The sequence below is a fragment of the Erpetoichthys calabaricus genome, chromosome 2, assembly GCF_900747795.2.
Source record: "Erpetoichthys calabaricus chromosome 2, fErpCal1.3, whole genome shotgun sequence".
NCBI classification, from domain to species: domain Eukaryota; kingdom Metazoa; phylum Chordata; class Cladistia; order Polypteriformes; family Polypteridae; genus Erpetoichthys; species Erpetoichthys calabaricus.
Genome location: NC_041395.2, coordinates 31,012,743 through 31,031,427, shown reverse-complemented (window position 1 = coordinate 31,031,427; position 18,685 = coordinate 31,012,743). Strand labels below are relative to the sequence as shown.

The following is an 18,685-nucleotide window of genomic DNA, read 5'->3' as shown; positions in this document are numbered from 1 at the left end:
ATGTTTGCTATTATTATGATAAAAACAGACCCTCTATGTGTTGATTCATTACAAGCTGCACTTTGTAGGTTCACATTAGCATCATACAGAGGGGATGGACTGTAAAGTATTACATAAAACAGGCAATGATAAAAACCTAGGGGTCTGTAATTGTATTGTCTAACATTGTGCGCAGTCTACTACTGTAGAAAGTTTTATTTTATTCTCACCAGCACCTCCTGACAATAAATGCATTTTGGCCAAACGGGTCTAAGAACAGGGATGGTCTTTGATTAGATGCTTTTACCAGGAAGTAGAATCAGAACACAATTAACTGCTTCGGTAAGTTAACTTTAATGGCAAGTGCCAGAAAGTACAGGTCTATAAAGTAAAGCTCCACAAACAAATTTCATTCACTGTCAACTTGTGGTCAAAGGATAGATGTGAAATGGTTTTGTCTTCCAGCCACCATCCTCCAATACTGTTGGGCAATTATGAATAGAAAAAATAACCTCGGAGGTTTGGTAGCTCAATATACAAAAGTTAGTCTTGACAAAATATTCCAATTTCAATATTGAAGCAAAAAAAAAAAAATAGAAGCATCATTTGTTCCGCTGAGGATAACGGGAACACATTGCAGTGTCATGTGTGTTTCAAAGAACTTGCAGTACATATATTAAAACAATGAGATCATATATCTGCGCTCATTTAAAGCTGAACAGTTGAACAGTGAGAAAGATGTGCCCAGTTTCTCTTTCTTAAAAAAGAAGCTTCGCCTAAAACTCCTGCAAAGGACAAATGGTCAAAACTAAAATTTTAAGAATATTATGTAGTCAAGTATACTGCAATAAGGCCACACTCATTTTTGTTAAATATCTTGTGGTCAACCCAGACTCGCTTCACAATTTCAAAGGTAAAACCACCTTCCTAATGAACATTATCCTCCCCTGTGTTGTAACTGTCGGGCAGACTGCAGTTTGTGAGACTCAAAGACTGCGTTTCTGATATGGACGTGAGCACTGAAGCACCACAAGGAAGAGTCCTTCTCATTTTCTCTTTACTCTGTAGACCTCTGACTTTATAAATATAGCATTATGTCGTGTAATTTTCAGAAATTCTCAGTTAACTCTTCACTTATGGGGTATATTGATAAGGGGGATGAGACAGAGGAGTCAGATGGAGAACTTTGTTTCTTGGTGCAAAGAGAATTGTCTGCAACTGAACATCAGCAAAACCAAGGAACTAGTTATTGGCTTTCCCTACACCAATGAGCTTCTATGTCTGGTCTCTAGTCAAGGAGTGGACGTAGAGGTGGTGCACTCCTACAAGTACTTGGGGGTCCACATCAATGATAGGTTGGACTCGTCTCAAAACACAGAGGAACTATCAGAAGAAAGGGAAGAGCAGGCTTTTCTTCCTTAGGGGACTGTGTTCCTTTAATGTGGGAAGAGACATAACATCTTCTACATGTTTGTGATGGCCAGTGTAATTTTCTACTTTGTGATATGCTGGGCTGGTAACATCACTTCAAGATAGGCCCACTGAAATAGCAAGCTAATTAAAAGGACAAGCTCAGTTATAAGCACTATGAACGCCCTAGAGTTTGTAGCGAAGGAGAGAAAGCAAAATTGAGTGCCATTATGAACAATACTGCACGTCCTCTGTCTGACACACTAACAAGGAATTTGAGCCAATGAATTATTCAGCAAATATGTGTGAAGAAATGCTACGGAGGCTACTTTATACCAACAGCAATACATCTGCTTAATGCCTCACTGGGACCGTGAATGCCAGGTTAGAAATTTTCTTCCTTTTTATATTTTCCTTTTAAGTCATTCTGCTGTGTAGTCAGATCATAGTGTGGGTGTATATTTGTGTTTGTTTATTCATTGAAAGAAATGTAAAAAGCCAAATTACCTCCTGTGAACAAATAAAGATCTGTCTATCTTACTTGAAAAATTGGTGCAGTACACAAAGTACATGTAAAGTAAATTTTTGAAAAAGGAGAATAACTTTTGTAATATTTTAACTGGAATGGATACTTCAGTCATTTAGTGAAGAACAATTTTACTAATAACATAAAACTTCAAATGTCTCTTCAACATTCATTAGCATAAACATTGAAATATAATTATATTTATTTTTAAAATTAAATTACAATTTGTTGGCACTTACGGAATCTAAATAAAACGTTTTCTTTCATTTTAAATATGCTTATTTGGCCATGAACAGGTCATTCAGCCCAACAAAGCTCGCCAGTCCTATCCATTTAATTATTCTAAAATAACATCAGAGTGTCTATGGTTCTCTGTGTAAAGAAAAACTTCTTAATGTTTGTGCTGTGAGGTTTTTGAACTCTTTGAGACTGTCCCCAACTGGGCGACACTCAAATGCAATTGCCATGTCTGTTGAGGGCTGCTTGTCCATCGCTGAGGTAACCACAGGTTCGCAGCGCCACAGAGACTACTGCAAGCACACTGCCTCCATGCGCAATGCGTCTGTCGCCCAATGGGAGATGCAGGGAACATTGTAACTTGGCCACGTCCTGACCCTGCCCATTTGCTCTGTGTCTACGTGTAGTAGAGTGGTAGCTCCTGTTGTAATAAATAGCTTTGCTTTTCCTGTTTCGAGTTGAATAAAGCTGGGTGCAAGACACAACTCACGCGTCACATGGTACCAGAAGTGCGGTCTTGCACGAATGGAACCCCAAAAGGGATTTGCACCAATCGAACCCCAAGAGGCACATAGCACCAAAGGAGCAAAATGAGGCTCCTGCAGGCACTCTTATCTTTGCACGCCCCAAGGATATGCTGGTGAAGATGGCTCCCACGGACGACCCAGAGTGTTTCCTATTCTTCGTCGAGCGCACAGCAACACTGATGTGCTGGGACAGGGGAGGCTGGGCAGCTATTGTAGCCCTGTTTTTAACTGGAGAGGCTCTACAGGTCATGCAAAGCTTCTCAGCCAAAAGCCTTTACCTGTGGCACCTCTGCACGAGAACCAACTTTTTCCTCCCTCACAAACATATGCAATTTTTAATGTCTGGAAAACATTCATGATTAAATCACTTAGAGATCTGTACATAGAAAACGTCTTCACATCCTATGAACAATTACACTCTAAACTTAACTTTCCAGGAACACATTTCTTTCACTACCTTCAAATTAGAAACTTTGTGAAACAAAACCTGCCCAATTTCCCTAACATCCCACCTATGTCTATTTCTTGAGGACTCAGACAGCATTTCTGTAATACAGTGGAACCTCTAGATATGAGTTTAATTCGTTCCAGAACTGAGCTTGTATAGCGAATTTCTCGTATCTAGAACAAACTTCCCCACTGAAAATAATGGAAATCCAGTTAATCCGTTCTGCACCCCAAATATATTAACATAAAAATCAATTTTCCTAACAAATAACACTGATAAATTATATATACTGTAGTCTACCTTTAATAAATAACACTGGTAAATAATATAACTGATTATTAAAAGAATCAAAACAGGTGTCCAAAGTGCAGTAGAGCATTCAATAAATCTTTAAATAAATAATCCTTAAAACAGTTGTGAAGTGGAGGTTTAAAATACACAAGAATAACAATCCTTTAACATGAGGTTAAAACGTCAAAAGGATGCCGTCTTTAAAAACAGATGACAATCGCTGGTGCTTCTTCTCTGTTAGCGTCTCACCTGCGGGCTCTGCAACAGGCGAGACACTCTTAATGCAGCTGACCTTCTCTACACCATCCTGCTTCAGCTGTTTGGCTCGCCTGTTCAGCTACACGTAAGCCTGCACTCGCCCGCCTGCCCGCCCGCCTGCCTGCCTGCCTGCCTGCCTGCCTGCCTGCCTGCCTGCCTGCCTGCCTGCCTGCCTGCCTGCCTGCCTGCTCTCTCTCTCTCTTCTTTTACTTTTTCTCCCCCTTAACCGGCTCGCACTTCTCTATATATGCGGGGAGGACATGGCAGCTGCAGCCCATCAGCCACAGGAACAATCATGGATGTGGGCAGTTTCCCACCTGTGCACTTAAGTGAGAAACGCAGACACCGCAGATCGCGGCTCGCAACTGCTACCACGCCCCCTTGCTAAGCCGCGAGCTATACCCACAGCCTGGCTCGTGGCTTGTTACGCGAGCCAATGCTCGTATTTAGATCTGAATTTTTCGCTCATACTTTCCTCGTATTTTGAATTTCTCGTATACAGAGGTGATCGTATCTCGAGGTTCCACTGTATATAAAAGCATTTTAAAGTCCCTCCCTTCAAAGATCCCAGAGTACAGTGGGAAAAGGGTCTCTCACTCAACATCTCAGAAAAGGAGTGGAAGGCGGCAATGCACAGAATTCACTCGAGCTCTATATGTGCAAAGCATACAACTATTCAACTTAAAATCATCCATCGAGCACATCTCTTGTCTTTTTTAAAATTGTCCAAAATGTTTCCAGGGCAAGATCCAACCTGCGAACATTGCAATAAAGTTCCAGCCTCACTGGGTCACATGTTTTGGACCTGCACCAAATTAACATCATTCTGGACCAAAATCTTTAAATGCCTATCAGACAGCCTTGATGTCACAATTCCTCCTAATCCACTAACAGCTGTGTTTGGTGTTCTTCCAGATGGGCATAAAAAGTGGAGAAGGACAAATAAACTAACTGCCTTTACTTCACTATTGGCACTTAGATTGTTCTTGCTTAACTGGAAGAATCCTAACTCATCTCTTTTAAGTCAGTGGGTAACTGATGTTATTTAGATGAAATTATCTAAATTGGAAAAAATCAAATTTTCAGAGGATCTGTTTAAAACTTTTTCAAAACTTGACAGGATCTGATCAATAACATTTTAGAACAAGCATTTAAATTGAAGTGGATTCTCTCCCCTCATTTCCTATATTTATATATTTTTACCATTAATTAAAGTTTTACTTTGCTGACCTAGCTCTCTTTCTTATGGGTGGGGGTGAATTTGTTTCTAACCTAGATTTGTTAAACTTGACTTGCATGTATGGAATGCATCTGATTTTAATAAAATTTAAAAAAAAAAAATAATCCTCAATCATCAACAACTCATATGCCTCCCCAACACATTGGTGCCCCTCGGGGTCAGAGGTAATCTGTTGCAGCGGAACAAGTCTTGTCTGTTTCAAAAGGAGTCCCAATGCCCTATAAACATATATATACCCTTTAAACCTGCACCAAGATTTGAGCCATGAATTAAGCCTTCTAATCTCCTCAGTCCTACCTGGACTGTTGTGTGGCACGGGCAGACCTTCAGAGAAGACTATCTTGTCAGTTCTGCTCTTCATCCTGGCACCTGATTCTTTAAATCTGAATCACAGAACTGACTGACTACCCTTATATATGTCATTTGTTCCAACATGGACAATGACAATTGGATCCACCCTGGCTCTGGCCACCCTTTCAGGGAGGTATCCCACCTGTGCACCCGGAAGGCAACACATCGTGCGAGACTCTGCCCTTGGAGCAAACTTGTGCTTCAATCCTCCTAACGATCGAGTCCCCAACTATCACCACCTCTCTCTTTCTGGGAACTGGTTTCAAGGTTGGGGCTCTACATCCCTGCCTACTACCTCAGAATCTTCAGAGACACCATCCAGCTCCACAAGGACCTGAAAATGATTTGATACTTCCGATTATGGGGTTGATGACCCTGAACAGTGTGCACTCTACCTTATGCCGTGTGACTGTGACCCACATATCTCTCTACCTGTCTGGTCTGAAATCTCCTCCAACACCTCAGTGTTAAAGGATACCTGGGCCACCTCCGCCAATTCACTACTAGTCCAGCCAACTCTGCCTGCTCCAGGTCTGCAACCCTGAGCTCAAGGTACTGGATCAGATAGCATTTCCTGCAGATGTAGCTCTCATTGACGACTAACTCCTTCAAGCCATCCTCTAAAAAGTCAAATATCCAACAGGACTTGCATTGCACTGGCCTCATTATTAAATATAACACAAATAACACATAAACATAGACATAAAACAAAAACAAACATATATATAATACACAAACATGAAATATCAGTTCTTTCAGGTTCCCTAAAACCAATCGTATGTTCACATCACCTTTTGTTTGTCCTTAATCATGACGTCAATGCTCTTTTTACCAATTTCTGCATGGAAGTCATATATGGTTGATCCATCTTCCATGGGGAAGACAAACACAGCTTCCACAGGGTTACACTTGTTGTTTTCATAGCAGAGGGTGGTGGAAACATCGGCGATAAACCCACTAATGGAGACCTCCACTGTAATACTTTTCAGTGGCACTGAGAAAGGAAAATTGAGAAAACTCAAATGGTAAAGCTATTAAGGAAATGAAACATTGTCTTAAAAAGCAGCCCTTCTGTTAAATATCTGGTGAGAATTCAGTCAGTCATTTTCTAACCCACTTAGTCCTTAACAGGGTTGCAGGGGGGTCTGGAGCCTATCGAAGCCAGCACAGGGCACAAGGCAGGAATAAACCCTAGACAGGGCATCAGTCCATCACAGGGCGAACGAACACAGACATACCCCAACTGCACACTATGGGCAATTTAGAATCACCAGTCCACCTAACCTGCATGTCTTTGGACTGAGGGAGGAAACCGGAGTACCCAGAGGAAACCCACGCAGACACAGGGAGAACATGCAAACTCCACGCTGGGAGGACCCGGGAAGTGAACCTGGGTCTCCTAACTGCAAGGCAGCAGTGCTACCACTGTACCACTATGCCACCCCCTCTGTTAAGAACTGAAAACACAAAAGTTAAACTATTGCTGCTAAGCTTTTTCCATTGCTTTTTTCCAGGCCGAGGCTTTAAAGATGATTTATCATCTTTTACAAAACTAAAATATATTTGCATTTTGTGGATTAACAGACAAAGAGTAATTTATGATTCTTTAAATGTTGTTGAATATCTCATAGTTAAGAAAACACAAATAATTATCCATTAACTTACAGTGAAGTTGAGTCCTCCTGTATGCCAAAAAGCAAACAAAAGAACACTTCTTCCAAATTTCATGCTGACCAAAAGTTAAGCATTAGACTTAAAAAGTGAAATGACAAGCATTTGAGTTTTGGTCCTGCATTACACAAATAATTTACCTGATTCATCTTTCTGAGTTAGAAGACCATACCTCACTTTCCCTAAAAGAAAAAAACAAAACATGATGTTAAAAATCGAATAATACATTTTACCACTGCAAATGCCATACATACTCCTCTCACTTTCAGGTAGTGTGAAAATAAAACCTCTGATTGAACAAGACCATCAATAGCCAGGTTTCCATCCAAGGAGTTTTTGCGAAAAAATATTTAGCGCTTCAAATTTTTTTACCGATATAGCTGATGGAAATGCTAATTATCGATAAAATGTTGTACATGTCGACATAATATTTTTCCGTTTAACTTTAGCGCTTAAATTCCATATCGATACTTCAGATGTCGCAAAAACTACATTGGAAACACTTTTTGTCGGAAAAAAGGGCTTTAGCGCAAATAAATGTGTCACATTTTCATCACGTGCAATCAAAACGAGAATGGCGGAGCGGTTCTCATGGTCTGATTAAGAGAGTTTTTTTTTGATTAAACGTCGCTATTTTGTATTAATTCAAATTTCAGTTTTAATTAAAAACCTTAAGGGAAGCAGGTTAATTCAGTTGTTATCGCACTGAGAAGGGATGTTGAAAGGTAGGCTCACCTGTACAGATCCGATGCTGCAAACACAGCTGCATCATGGGCACTTCCAGGAGTGCCAACGCAAATGTCTCGTATCATGCACCTGTCATCAACAAGGGCCTGGAGAACAATAGATGGCTGCCCTTTGCGATTAATGTAATCGCGGTAGCCTTCCGTCGGGGGAAGAATAGGCACATGCGTGCCATCCAGCGCACCGTAAATCTGTGGCACAAGATGCACCAAGGAATTGCGGTATGCAATTTCATTGGCCTCCGCTACAGTCGGAAGTCTGATATAACGGCGCATTAATTTTTCTTTAATAGCGGTGCACACACCATATACACATCGATGGACGGTAGTTTTACTAACCCCGAAAGTTTCTCCAACTACTCTATACTCGGCGCAGGTTGCCAGCTTGTAAAGGGCGATGGCAATCCGCTTTTGGATTGGAACCGGTGGTCGGTGGCAACCTGTGATGGGCGCAACATCAGGACTGATGAATCCACACAACATCTCAAACGTCGGCCGTGTCATTATAAAATGTTGCAGCCAGAGATTTTCTGTGAAGTGTCTCTCCACCACCTCCTCCCAGAAGGTCTTATTCCGTCGTCTCTCCCATACCCGTGGGTTTCGTCGCACTGGGGTACTTTCTTCGAGCTCTAGGGCTATCAGACAAGCAACTGCTTCATTCTGCTGTCGTCTTCGGATATTATGTACAATTCCAATTATTTGTGAAACTGAAATAACAGTAAGCTGGCAAATTTCAAAAAACTGTCTGAATAATCTCTCCATTTCTTTGTTTCTTTGTTTAGTGGAGGGGGTGTAACGTGGAAAACAAAAGGTAGATAATTTGCGACATACACAAAATTATGTATGGAAACGGCTCAAGGGCAGATTTTTTTCGCGATACAACAAAAGTTATGCGACAGTTCGTTTTGGGGGGGGGGGGGGTGGTGACGTCATCACGCACACCATTTTATCGATAAAAAGCCAGTTTGATGGAAACAGGCTGGAGACAGCAAATTTTGCACATTTTTTTTACGTATATTCTGTTTGTCGATAACAAAACGTCGCAAAAAACTGGATGGAAACTTAGCTAATGTTCTGTCATATACTTCTTCCAAATTCCATGCTGACCAAAAGTTAAGCGTTAGACATAAAAAGTGAAATGACATGCATTTGAGTTTTGGTCCTGCATTACACAAATAATTTCTTACCTGATTCATTTTTTCGAGTTAGAGGACCATACCTCACTTTCCCTAAAAGAAAAACAAAACATGTTAAAAATTGAATAATAAATTTTACCACTGCAAATGCCATACATACTCCACTCACTTACAAAAGTAGTGTGAAAATAAAACCTCTGATTGAACACGACCACCAATGTTCTGTCAAATATGCTTTCAATTACAATGACTGAAGCAAGGCTGGCTAGAAAACTGTCCTGCCACTCATAGCAAACAGTGTCATAAAAATCAGTAGAGAGTACCAACAAATGAACGAAGGCATTTATTAAAAACAAGCTCTATTGCCCTAATTAAATGTTTGAGTATTCTGAGTATGGAAAATAGCTTTGGGTATCAATCCTGCAAGCAGTTTCTTGTGAGACTGTATGGTAAAACTGTATCATAACATGGACTTGACTGTTTGTTTTGGTAATTAAGAATAATTTATGTAATGGGAATTTCAATAAATGGAGTCTTCTAGGAAAAAAAACAGTATTGAAACATATTAATTATACATTGTCTCGCCTGGGTGCCTAAGGATCTTATTCCAGACAAGAGGAGGCGCCAATGCTAACAATACCATCTCTTTTCCCCTCCATAGATTAGAAAAGCCGTCCAAGGAGGGAGGGCACACAAGCCACACTCCCACTCAACTAAGCTAAGCCATGACTCTTCTGGTAAAGATGATATAAATCCAAGGGCTCCCAGAAGATGGTGTCTGAAAGAGGAGTTACATTGTGCATTAGCAAACTTCTAGCTCCAGACCAGCTCAGGACAGCTGCAAGTTTAAATAAACCACTGAGACTTAAAAGGTACATTTTGCTCCTGTTTTCGGCTGCACCACCACTTGCTCATTTTTGTGCTATTTTCTGAACATTAGATAGAGATAGATAGATAGATAGATAGATAGATAGATAGATAGATAGATAGATAGATAGATAGATAGATAGATAGATAGATAGATAGATAGATAGATAGATAGATAGATAGATAGATAGATAGATAGATAGATAGATAGATAGATAGATAGATAGATAGATAGATAGATAGATAGATAGATAGATAGATAGATAGATAGATAGATAGATAGATAGATAGATAGATAGATAGATTATCTATCTATCTATCTATCTATCAATCTATCTAATTTATACTTTATTAATCCCAGGGGGAAATTCACATATTCCAACAGCAAAAATATTAAATTAAAGAGTAATAAAAAATGCAGGTAAAAAAAAAACAGACAATAACTTGAATAATGTTCAACGTTTACCCCCTCTGGTGGAATTGAAGAGTCGCATAGTTTGGGGGAGGAATGATCTTCTCAGTCTGTCAGTGGAGCAGGACAGTGACAGCAGTCTGTTGCTGAAACAGCTCCTCTGTCTGGAGATGACACTGTTTAATGGATGTAGTGGATTCTCCATAATTGATAGGAGCCTGCTGAGCGCCCTTCGCTCTGCCACAGATGTTAAACTGTCCAGCTCCATGCCAACAATAGAGCCTGCCTTCCTCACCAGTTTGTCCAGGCGTGAGGCATCCTTCTTCTTAATGCTGCCTCCCCAGCACACCACTGTGTAGAAGAGGGCACTCGCCACAACCATCTGATAGAACATCTGCAGCATCTTACTGCAGATGTTGAAGGATGCCAGCCTTCTAAGGAAGTACAGGCGGCTCTGTCCTTTCTTAAACAGAGAATCAGTATTGGCAGTCCAGTCCAATTTATCATCCAGCTGCACTCCTAGGTATTTATAGGTCTGCACCCTCTGCACACAGTCACCTCTGATGATCACGGGGTCCATGAGGGGCCTGTGTCTCCTAAAATCCACCACCAGTTCCTTGGTTTTGCTGGTGTTCAGTTGTAGGTGGTTTAAGTCGCACCATTTAACAAAGTCCTTGATGAGGTTTCTATACTCCTCCTCCTGCCCACTCCTGATGCAGCCCACGATAGCGGTGTCGTCAGCAAACTTTTGCACGTGGCAGGACTCCGAGTTGTATTGGAAGTCCGATGTATATAGGCTGAATAGGACCGGAGAAAGTACAGTCCCCTGCGGAGCTCCTGTGTTGCTGACCACAATGTCAGATCTGCAATTCCCGAAACGCACATACTGAGGTCTGTTTGTAAGATAGTCCACGATCCATGCCACCATGTATGAATCTACTCCCATCTCTGTCAGCTTGTCCCTAAGGAGCAGAGGTTGGATGGTGTTGAAGGCGCTAGAGAAGTCTAGAAACATAATTCTTACAGCGCCACTGCCTCTGTCCAAGTGGGAGAGGGATCGATGTAGCATATAGATGATGGCATCTTCCGCTCCCACCTTCTCCTGGTATGCGAACTGCAGAGGGTCGAGGGCGTGTTGGACCTGTGGCCTCAGGTGTTGAAGCAGCAGCCGCTCTATGGTCTTCATCACATGTGATGTTAGAGCGACAGGCCGGAAGTCATTCAGCTCACCAGGACGTGATACCTTTGGGACTGGGGTGATGCAAGATGTTTTCCAAAGCCTCGGGACTTTCCCCTGTTCCAGGCTCAGGTTGAAGATGCGCTGTAGAGGACCCCCCAGCTCTGATGCACAGACCTTCAGCAGTCGTGGCGATACTCCATCTGGACCTGCTGCTTTGCTGGCACGAAGTTTCCTCAGCTCTCTGCTCACTTGCGCTGCTGTAATTGTGGGTGGGGATGTCTCTCCTATGTTGGTATCAGCAGAAGGATGTGTAGAGAGTGCAGTACTCCGAGGTGAGAGTGGGTTAGGGTGGTCAAACCTGTTAAAGAAGATGTTCATTTGATTTGCTCTTTTCACGTCTCTCTCGATGGTGGCACCCCGCTTCGAGCTGCAGCCAGTGATGATCTTCATCCCATCCCACACTTCCTTCATGCTGTTGTTCTGCAACTTCTGCTCCAGCTTTCTCCTGTACTGCTCCTTCGCCGCCCTGAGCTGGACTCGGAGTTCCTTCTGCACGCGCTTGAGCTCATGCTGATCACCGTCTTTAAAGGCCCTTTTCTTCTGATTCAAAAGGCCCTTTATGTCACTTGTAATCCATGGCTTGTTGTTAGCATAGCAGCGTACAGTTCTTACTGGAACTAAAGTGTCCATACAGAAGTTGATGTAGTCAGTAGTGCAGTCAACAACCTCCTCAATGTTCTCACTATGTGATCCCTGCAGGATATCCCAGTCTGTAGTTCCAAAACATTGTCTCAGAGCATTCTCAGCCTCCGGGGTCCACTTCCTGAATGATCGTTTGGTTACAGGTAGGACTCTCACTTTTGGTTTGTAGTGAGGCTGAAGCTGAACCAGGTTATGATCTCCTTTCCCAAGCGCAGGCAGCGGGGTGGCACTGTATGCGTCTTTAACGTTTGCATACAGTAAATCAATAGTCTTATTTCCCCGGGTGTTGCAGTCCACATACTGGGAGAATGCAGGTAATGTTTTGTCCAGCGTCACATGGTTAAAGTCTCCAGCGATTAGCACAAGTGCCTCGGGGTGATGAGTTTGTAACTTAGCAACAGCAGAATGGATGATGTCACTCGCTATCTCCACGTCCGCCCGAGGAGGAATATACACGATGACAACAATGACTTGTCCAAACTCTCTGGGCAAGTAATAGGGACGCAGACTTACGGCCAACAGTTCGATGTCCCTGCAGCAAGTGGAGATTTTGACTTTAACATGTCCAGACTTACACCACCGTGTATTAACATAGAGAGCGAGTCCTCCTCCTTTGTGCTTCCCACAGGTACTTGCGTCTCTGTCTGCTCTAACTGTGCTAAACCCGGGTAGCTCCACATTAGCATCTGGGATGGTGTTAGTTATCCACGTTTCGCAGAAACACAACAAACTGCATTCTCTGTAGGTTCTGACATTTTTCACCAGCGCAGCCAGTTCGTCGATCTTATTTGAGATTGAGTTCACATTCCCCAGAATAACAGAAGGCACCGAAGGCTTAAAACACCACTTTCTCGCAAGCTGCTTCATTTTTAGCTTAGTGCCGGCTCTACTGCCACGATACCGCCTTCTTACCTCGTCAGGTAAATAGGGAACCACACCGGCACTGGCATTTGATCTCAGCGCTCGAAGTTGAGTACTTGAATAGGCGAGTCTCGGCGTATAAAAATCCATGCCCATGTTGTAAAAGTAAGTGTGTCCAGGGAACGAATCCACATAAAATAAAGTGGTAGGAGTGATCAATAAATAAAAATAGAAAAATAAAAGTAGAAAAATACACATACACATATAGTCCTACACAGAGCTGCTGAAAAGGCTGCCACTCTCGGCGGCGCCGGATGTCTCTGCATTAGCAGCAAACAGGGTGACCCGGTTGACACCCCAAATTTTCTGTGTCTCTTTGCTTTCTTATTTGCCTTCTACAATATCTTTCTACAGAAACACTGGGATATTTTTAACAGCTGTAATAATCTTAAGACATAAAGCTGCTCGAAAGAAAAAATATAATACTGGAAAATAAAAACTGAAATTACTTTTACAGAGAAGTAGGTATTATATTACATGTAGAAGGATGAGGTTCCAAAAGTTTCCGCACTTTCGTATTTTCATTGGAAACGGTGAAGGCAGGAGTAGCAATTGGGCATTAAAAGGTTGGTACAACACTGGGAACAATCCATTGCAAAGGAAGGTAACTATGTAGCAAAGTGAGGTAATTTGTTTTTGAAATTCTTGATAGAGTTAAATAGTGTGGAAACGTTTTGAACATCCCTCGTATGTTACTTGTTGCCATTAAACAGATGATGAAGTTAGGCAAACATATATCTAATGTGGGGAAACATACATCTTGGACATACAATTTCTCATTTCTCACACATAAAAAAACAAGTACAAAATATTTGAGCACTGTTTATAAATAAAAGGTTGTCCATTCATTCTGCTGGTTTAGGTAGGGTGGAGATGCCTTTAAAAAGGATAAGATAATACTGACTGATATCTCAAGAACAGAAAAACAGGTATTACTTCTCAAGTATACTTTAATTCTACTGCTTGCATTCCAGCTGTCTTCTGATATCCAAACGTTGTTAATTCTTGCCATTATTTACTAAGAGGCAATGTATGCCATACAGTACCTCTGTAACTGCAGTTTGTTAACCTTTGTTTTCCATTAGCCTCCAATTTATAAATAGTATAAATCTAGGCTGTGAACTGAATAAAATTTTGAGCACTGTGCTTCAGGCTTGTTTTCCATGGAGTGTAAGACAATGTGAGCATTGCCCACACTGCTAGGCTTTAGTGGCACACCAAGCCTGTAAGGCAGCAGATTTAACAGACCTCCAGCATGTAGCACAAAACCCCTTCTTGCACTCCAAACTATTCATACTAGGATCTGCCTGGACTTCATCTGATGAGAAAGGTGTAAATCTCTCCAGATGCCATTCCACAGACCTCTTGAGCCAGAAGGCACAAAATGGACTCAAGCAAGGACAAAGAAGTATAATTCAAGGGATGACAAACTAGGATGGACAGAATAACTCGCCTATTAGAAGACACTGGTTTTCTGACAGTAAGTGATTTTAATCCAATCACGATAAGGTTCAGCCATTCTTTTTAAAAACACATACACCCCATCTCTCAAAGGAAGAAGTAAAGAGGCAGAGAATGGCAAGTTAAAAGAGCAGTTCAGGAATTCTCTCAGGACCTCCACTCTGGTTATTTTCTCAATGAAGAGGGAATTCTCCAAAATGACAGAAAACCTCTGAAACAAGCTGTCTGAATCTAAAATCTGTGAGCCTCTCTTCCTTGGAGAGCTGAAGCCAACAAAAACTCCTTGTGCACGGGAGAGTTGCTAAGGCAAACCTGTATGCCAGTCGTCTGAAAAGGCCTGAGAAGCAGTTTCAGATGACACAGCAAAGAGCCTAACTGAAGAAAATACTGCATACCATAGACAAGGATCATGAAGAAAAGAGTACACTCCAATGCATGAAGAATCCTCCACTTGAACCCGGATCAGCAACAAAGCAACAACTCTGCACAACATTGGACATCATCCGTAAAGACTTGGTACTGTAAATCTATTTATCTGAGCCAAGATAAAGTAAAACTCTAAATAACAAGTAAACAGCCAGCCAATATTATATGTTTGTCTGTCTAGTCTGTCTGCATACAGTCTTATATGTCAATATATATATATACTCGTATGCATTTATCATACTTCTATAACCTTTGTGTTTATTAATATTATTCTATTACTTAAAACTAGTGTGACTCAGCTACCTAAAATGTAAAGGGATGTTTCACAGTAAGGGCTCCCATGCTGGCAGTTGCACATTTTTATAACATAGGCAGGGAAGCAGCAGTGAGGTTACAGTCAAACAATGAGCAAACAATGTAGAGAAAAAGCATACATTAGTGAGACTGAAACACTGGTGTGTATAGTACGCGTGTTCACACCAAGAAGTCAGTCAGTCAGTCATTTCCCAACCCCCTATATCCTAACACAGGGTCACAGGGGTCTGCTAGAGCCAATCCCAGCCAGCACAGGGAGCAAAGCAGGAACAAATCCCCGGGCAGGGAGCCAGCCCACTGCAGACACCAAGAAGTGTCAGAACTTTCTTGGATTTAGGATATAATATAGTGAGTCCATTAAGAAATGATTATCGTTTATTACAGCTGTCCATGTCAGTGAACTCTTGTCATTTTGCAACTTACAAGATCGGTTTATTCAGCATAAAGGTGCATTGGTGGGCTGCTGATATGTAGAGCGATGTTGTTCAATATTTGAGTTTTTGTAAAAGAAAATGATATACATTTTTAAACTGATGTGTTTAAAAAGTGTGCACTCTTAACAGTTTTTGTTTAAAAAATGTTTGCACTCTAACTGTTTGTTCTCTTTGTTCATGCCGGGCCTGCAACATGGTCAGAAGCGTGCTTTTTGTGTTGTTTTAGCACTTTTTCTTTTACAGAGTAATCTAAATCTAAACAACCCAATTCCAACGACTTAATGTGATTAAAGTCATTGCTGTTTGAAATATGTTGTAGTGGTGCATAGGAGTGTACCTCCATTACGCAGTATATGAAATCTGTCAGCAAAGTAATGATCAATATTTGTAAGCAAATACAGTAGATGAGTCACTTTCTTTTTTGGCATTGGGTGTATGAGAGATAAGCATTGTGCTTGTAGACTAAGAAATGTATTTCGTGTTGAGTAAACAAGTTTTATATACCTGAATAAAGTTTACTCCATCCACTGTTGAAATTCTTTTTTTTTTTACTTAATTCCTCTTTTCATAAGTTGACTTGAAATTGCTAAAAGCAAGCAGAAACTGGAAGAAATAACTCTGTGTGACAAGCGGCTTTATGAAAAAAAGGAAAAGAGAATGGCAGAAAGGAGAATGCATACTGCACTCAGGAAACCTAGTCTAAGCACCAACCACCTACACAAAGATGTAATACGAAATAAATAGAGCCTTTCTATCATGCTACCTGACATTCCAGGGGCACAGTGCAATCCACTTGACCTTCCAGTATTTATCAGAATTCACTAAAAATAAGATGAACATTAAATCTGCCTATCTTGTGATGCTTCAGTGTCACATCCATCTATCCATCTATCTATCTATCTATGTTCAGATTTTTATGTACATACTTCCATTTCCTTATATAAATCATTTACCAAATTTCACAGATTTTAACATCCCTAATTATTGTTGTCTAATAGCTTGTATGCATGTCTACTTGATGAGAATACTATGACATGTGTGTTAAGAGAATTTATTGCATTCTTGATTCTTGGTCTGAAAAAAATACTTATCTCTCAATGCACACTCCAGAGTGATGAGCATATTATCAAGTCAAGTCAAGTTGGGGAGCATGCACTGGTACAGTGTGTTGCCGCACCCACTACACGACGAAACAGATCTTGATCCTGGTTGGCAACACCCCAGGCAGACACGCTGTCCAATCCCACCCTCCGGAAATAACCCTCTATCTACCACAGCCAGGTGTTACGTGAGTGACCCCTTGGCCTGGTCCAGCCACTCGGGTCCCCAGCAATGAAGATCTTATGAGCTGGATCACCGTAGTGCCATAACTAATGCTCCCTCACAATGCAGGTAATGTGTCTCATTCGGGACTCCATGAGCAACTGCTCATTCGAGACAAAGTCAAACCAGTGGTACCCAAGGATTTTCCAAATTGACACAGTACCGAAGGAGTCCAGTCTTCGTCTCAGGTCACTGGATAGCATCCATGTCTTACAACCATATAGCAAGACAGGAAGCACCAGGACTCTATAAAGACTTGGACCTTCGTCCTTTTGCATAGATATAAGGAGCGCCACACACCCCTTTCCGGCGACTTCATGACCCCCCATGCTCTCCCAGTCCGTCTACTGACTTCAGTACTATCAGTCTACTAAATACTAAATGCTGTCTTTTACAGGAAAACATATGAGTGTCAACCCTGCATGTATGTCCCTGCTTAGGAATTTGCATATGATAACCAGCCCTCCACTCCACTCCACTCCCCACCAAACCCCCACCAGGTGGCTCATCATTTCAGAGGCGGACTCAGGTCCCTGGGATTACTGAACAGCCTTCTCAGAAAGCTGTGCTGAAAAAGGAACTTTTTGATACAATTTACACCAGTGTCACACTACACAACTTAAAGTCCAAGAGCATGTCACACTTATCAACCACAACCGCTGGATCTCATGTCCTTTAAGGCATCAGATTACAACAACCAGGAATCATAGTTGATGGTGTATTACAGCTTATTAATACAGTTTCAGATTTCCAGAGAATTGTAGCCTTTGCTCATTTTGACAGCCAAATTACCATGCTGCTTTTCCAGGTATGGACATTTTGGTCTCAATCTTGGCCAGTCTTTTTCCCTTTTCTATTCCTTTGTGGTACAAGAAACACATCACAAAGATAAATGTTCCTTTTTCTGTTTGTGCTGTACAGATCACTTGCTTTACTCCTGGTCCTTGCAGCTACATAGTATGCATTACATGTCTGGCTAAGAATTTACTTATATTGTTTATTCCAGCACACACAGAAGGAAGAGTTGACAACAACTACAACTTCAAACCTGTTCAATCTGATCGTGGCTAGTCTCAGATCACTATGACCAAGTGCTGGGAATGTGACCATACATTATATGCTAAAATTATGTAAAGGATGCCTATGACTAAACACCATTGGAAAAGTGTTGTGGTGTGTTGCCAGCTTTAGTTGCATAATTTAATTTCTTATATTGTTAAACTGCTCCACATAATACATAACTCTGTTTAAACAAAAATATATTCATGATCATCCGTACCTCTGATCTATTCTTAGAAAGTGTGGTGGATAGCCGGAGTCCTTGCCCGGTCGGGACACCCTGACCATGGAAGGATGGCAGAAGGCAGCCCCCTTGGTTTCCAGTGGGGCCACAGGTTGTGAGCAGGGGAGCTCAACCTTGCTGGAGCCCGTGGCCACCACCAGGGGGTGCATGGACATTTCTAGGGCCACAGAAGTGTGGCCTGATGAAGCTCATTGGGCAACTGGAGTACTTCTAGGTGCTCTATAAGGGGAGACAGTCACCACCACTCAATGGCCAGAGTCGGGTGGAAGAGGCCAAAGCCTGAGGAGGAGTGGAGGTGGATGGACTGGCAGCAAGAAGGAACTGTATGGTATTGTGTGGTGATTTGTGCACCGTCTGTGAAACCAATCAGGGTGCTGGGTGCAAAAACACATCTCTGCCTGTCTGCATCGGGTATAAGGTGGCTGTACGTGTCCGGGCTACACACGAGTAAATGTTTATTATCTCTTGACACAAATTAGTAAAATGAATGAACTGATGGTGAAAGGTGCACCATGAAAAATGTG

At 41.7% G+C, this 18,685-nt stretch overlaps 1 protein-coding gene across 1 annotated transcript in view; it reads right to left on the bottom strand.

Annotated features, from left to right (window-relative positions):
* The window catches only part of LOC114642361 (von Willebrand factor A domain-containing protein 5A-like), a 107,687-nt gene extending 89,371 nt beyond the window's left edge, over positions 1–18,316 (bottom strand). Inside the window, exons 1-4 of the mRNA XM_051922126.1 lie at positions 18,138–18,316; positions 8,906–8,910; positions 7,079–7,120; positions 6,059–6,261 (exon numbers count right to left, since the gene is read on the bottom strand). Of these exons, the coding sequence (XP_051778086.1) occupies positions 6,059–6,261; positions 7,079–7,120; positions 8,906–8,910; positions 18,138–18,316 (429 nt within the window). The remainder of the gene's footprint in view (positions 1–6,058; positions 6,262–7,078; positions 7,121–8,905; positions 8,911–18,137) is intronic.
* Between the last annotated feature and the right edge of the window lie 369 nt (positions 18,317–18,685).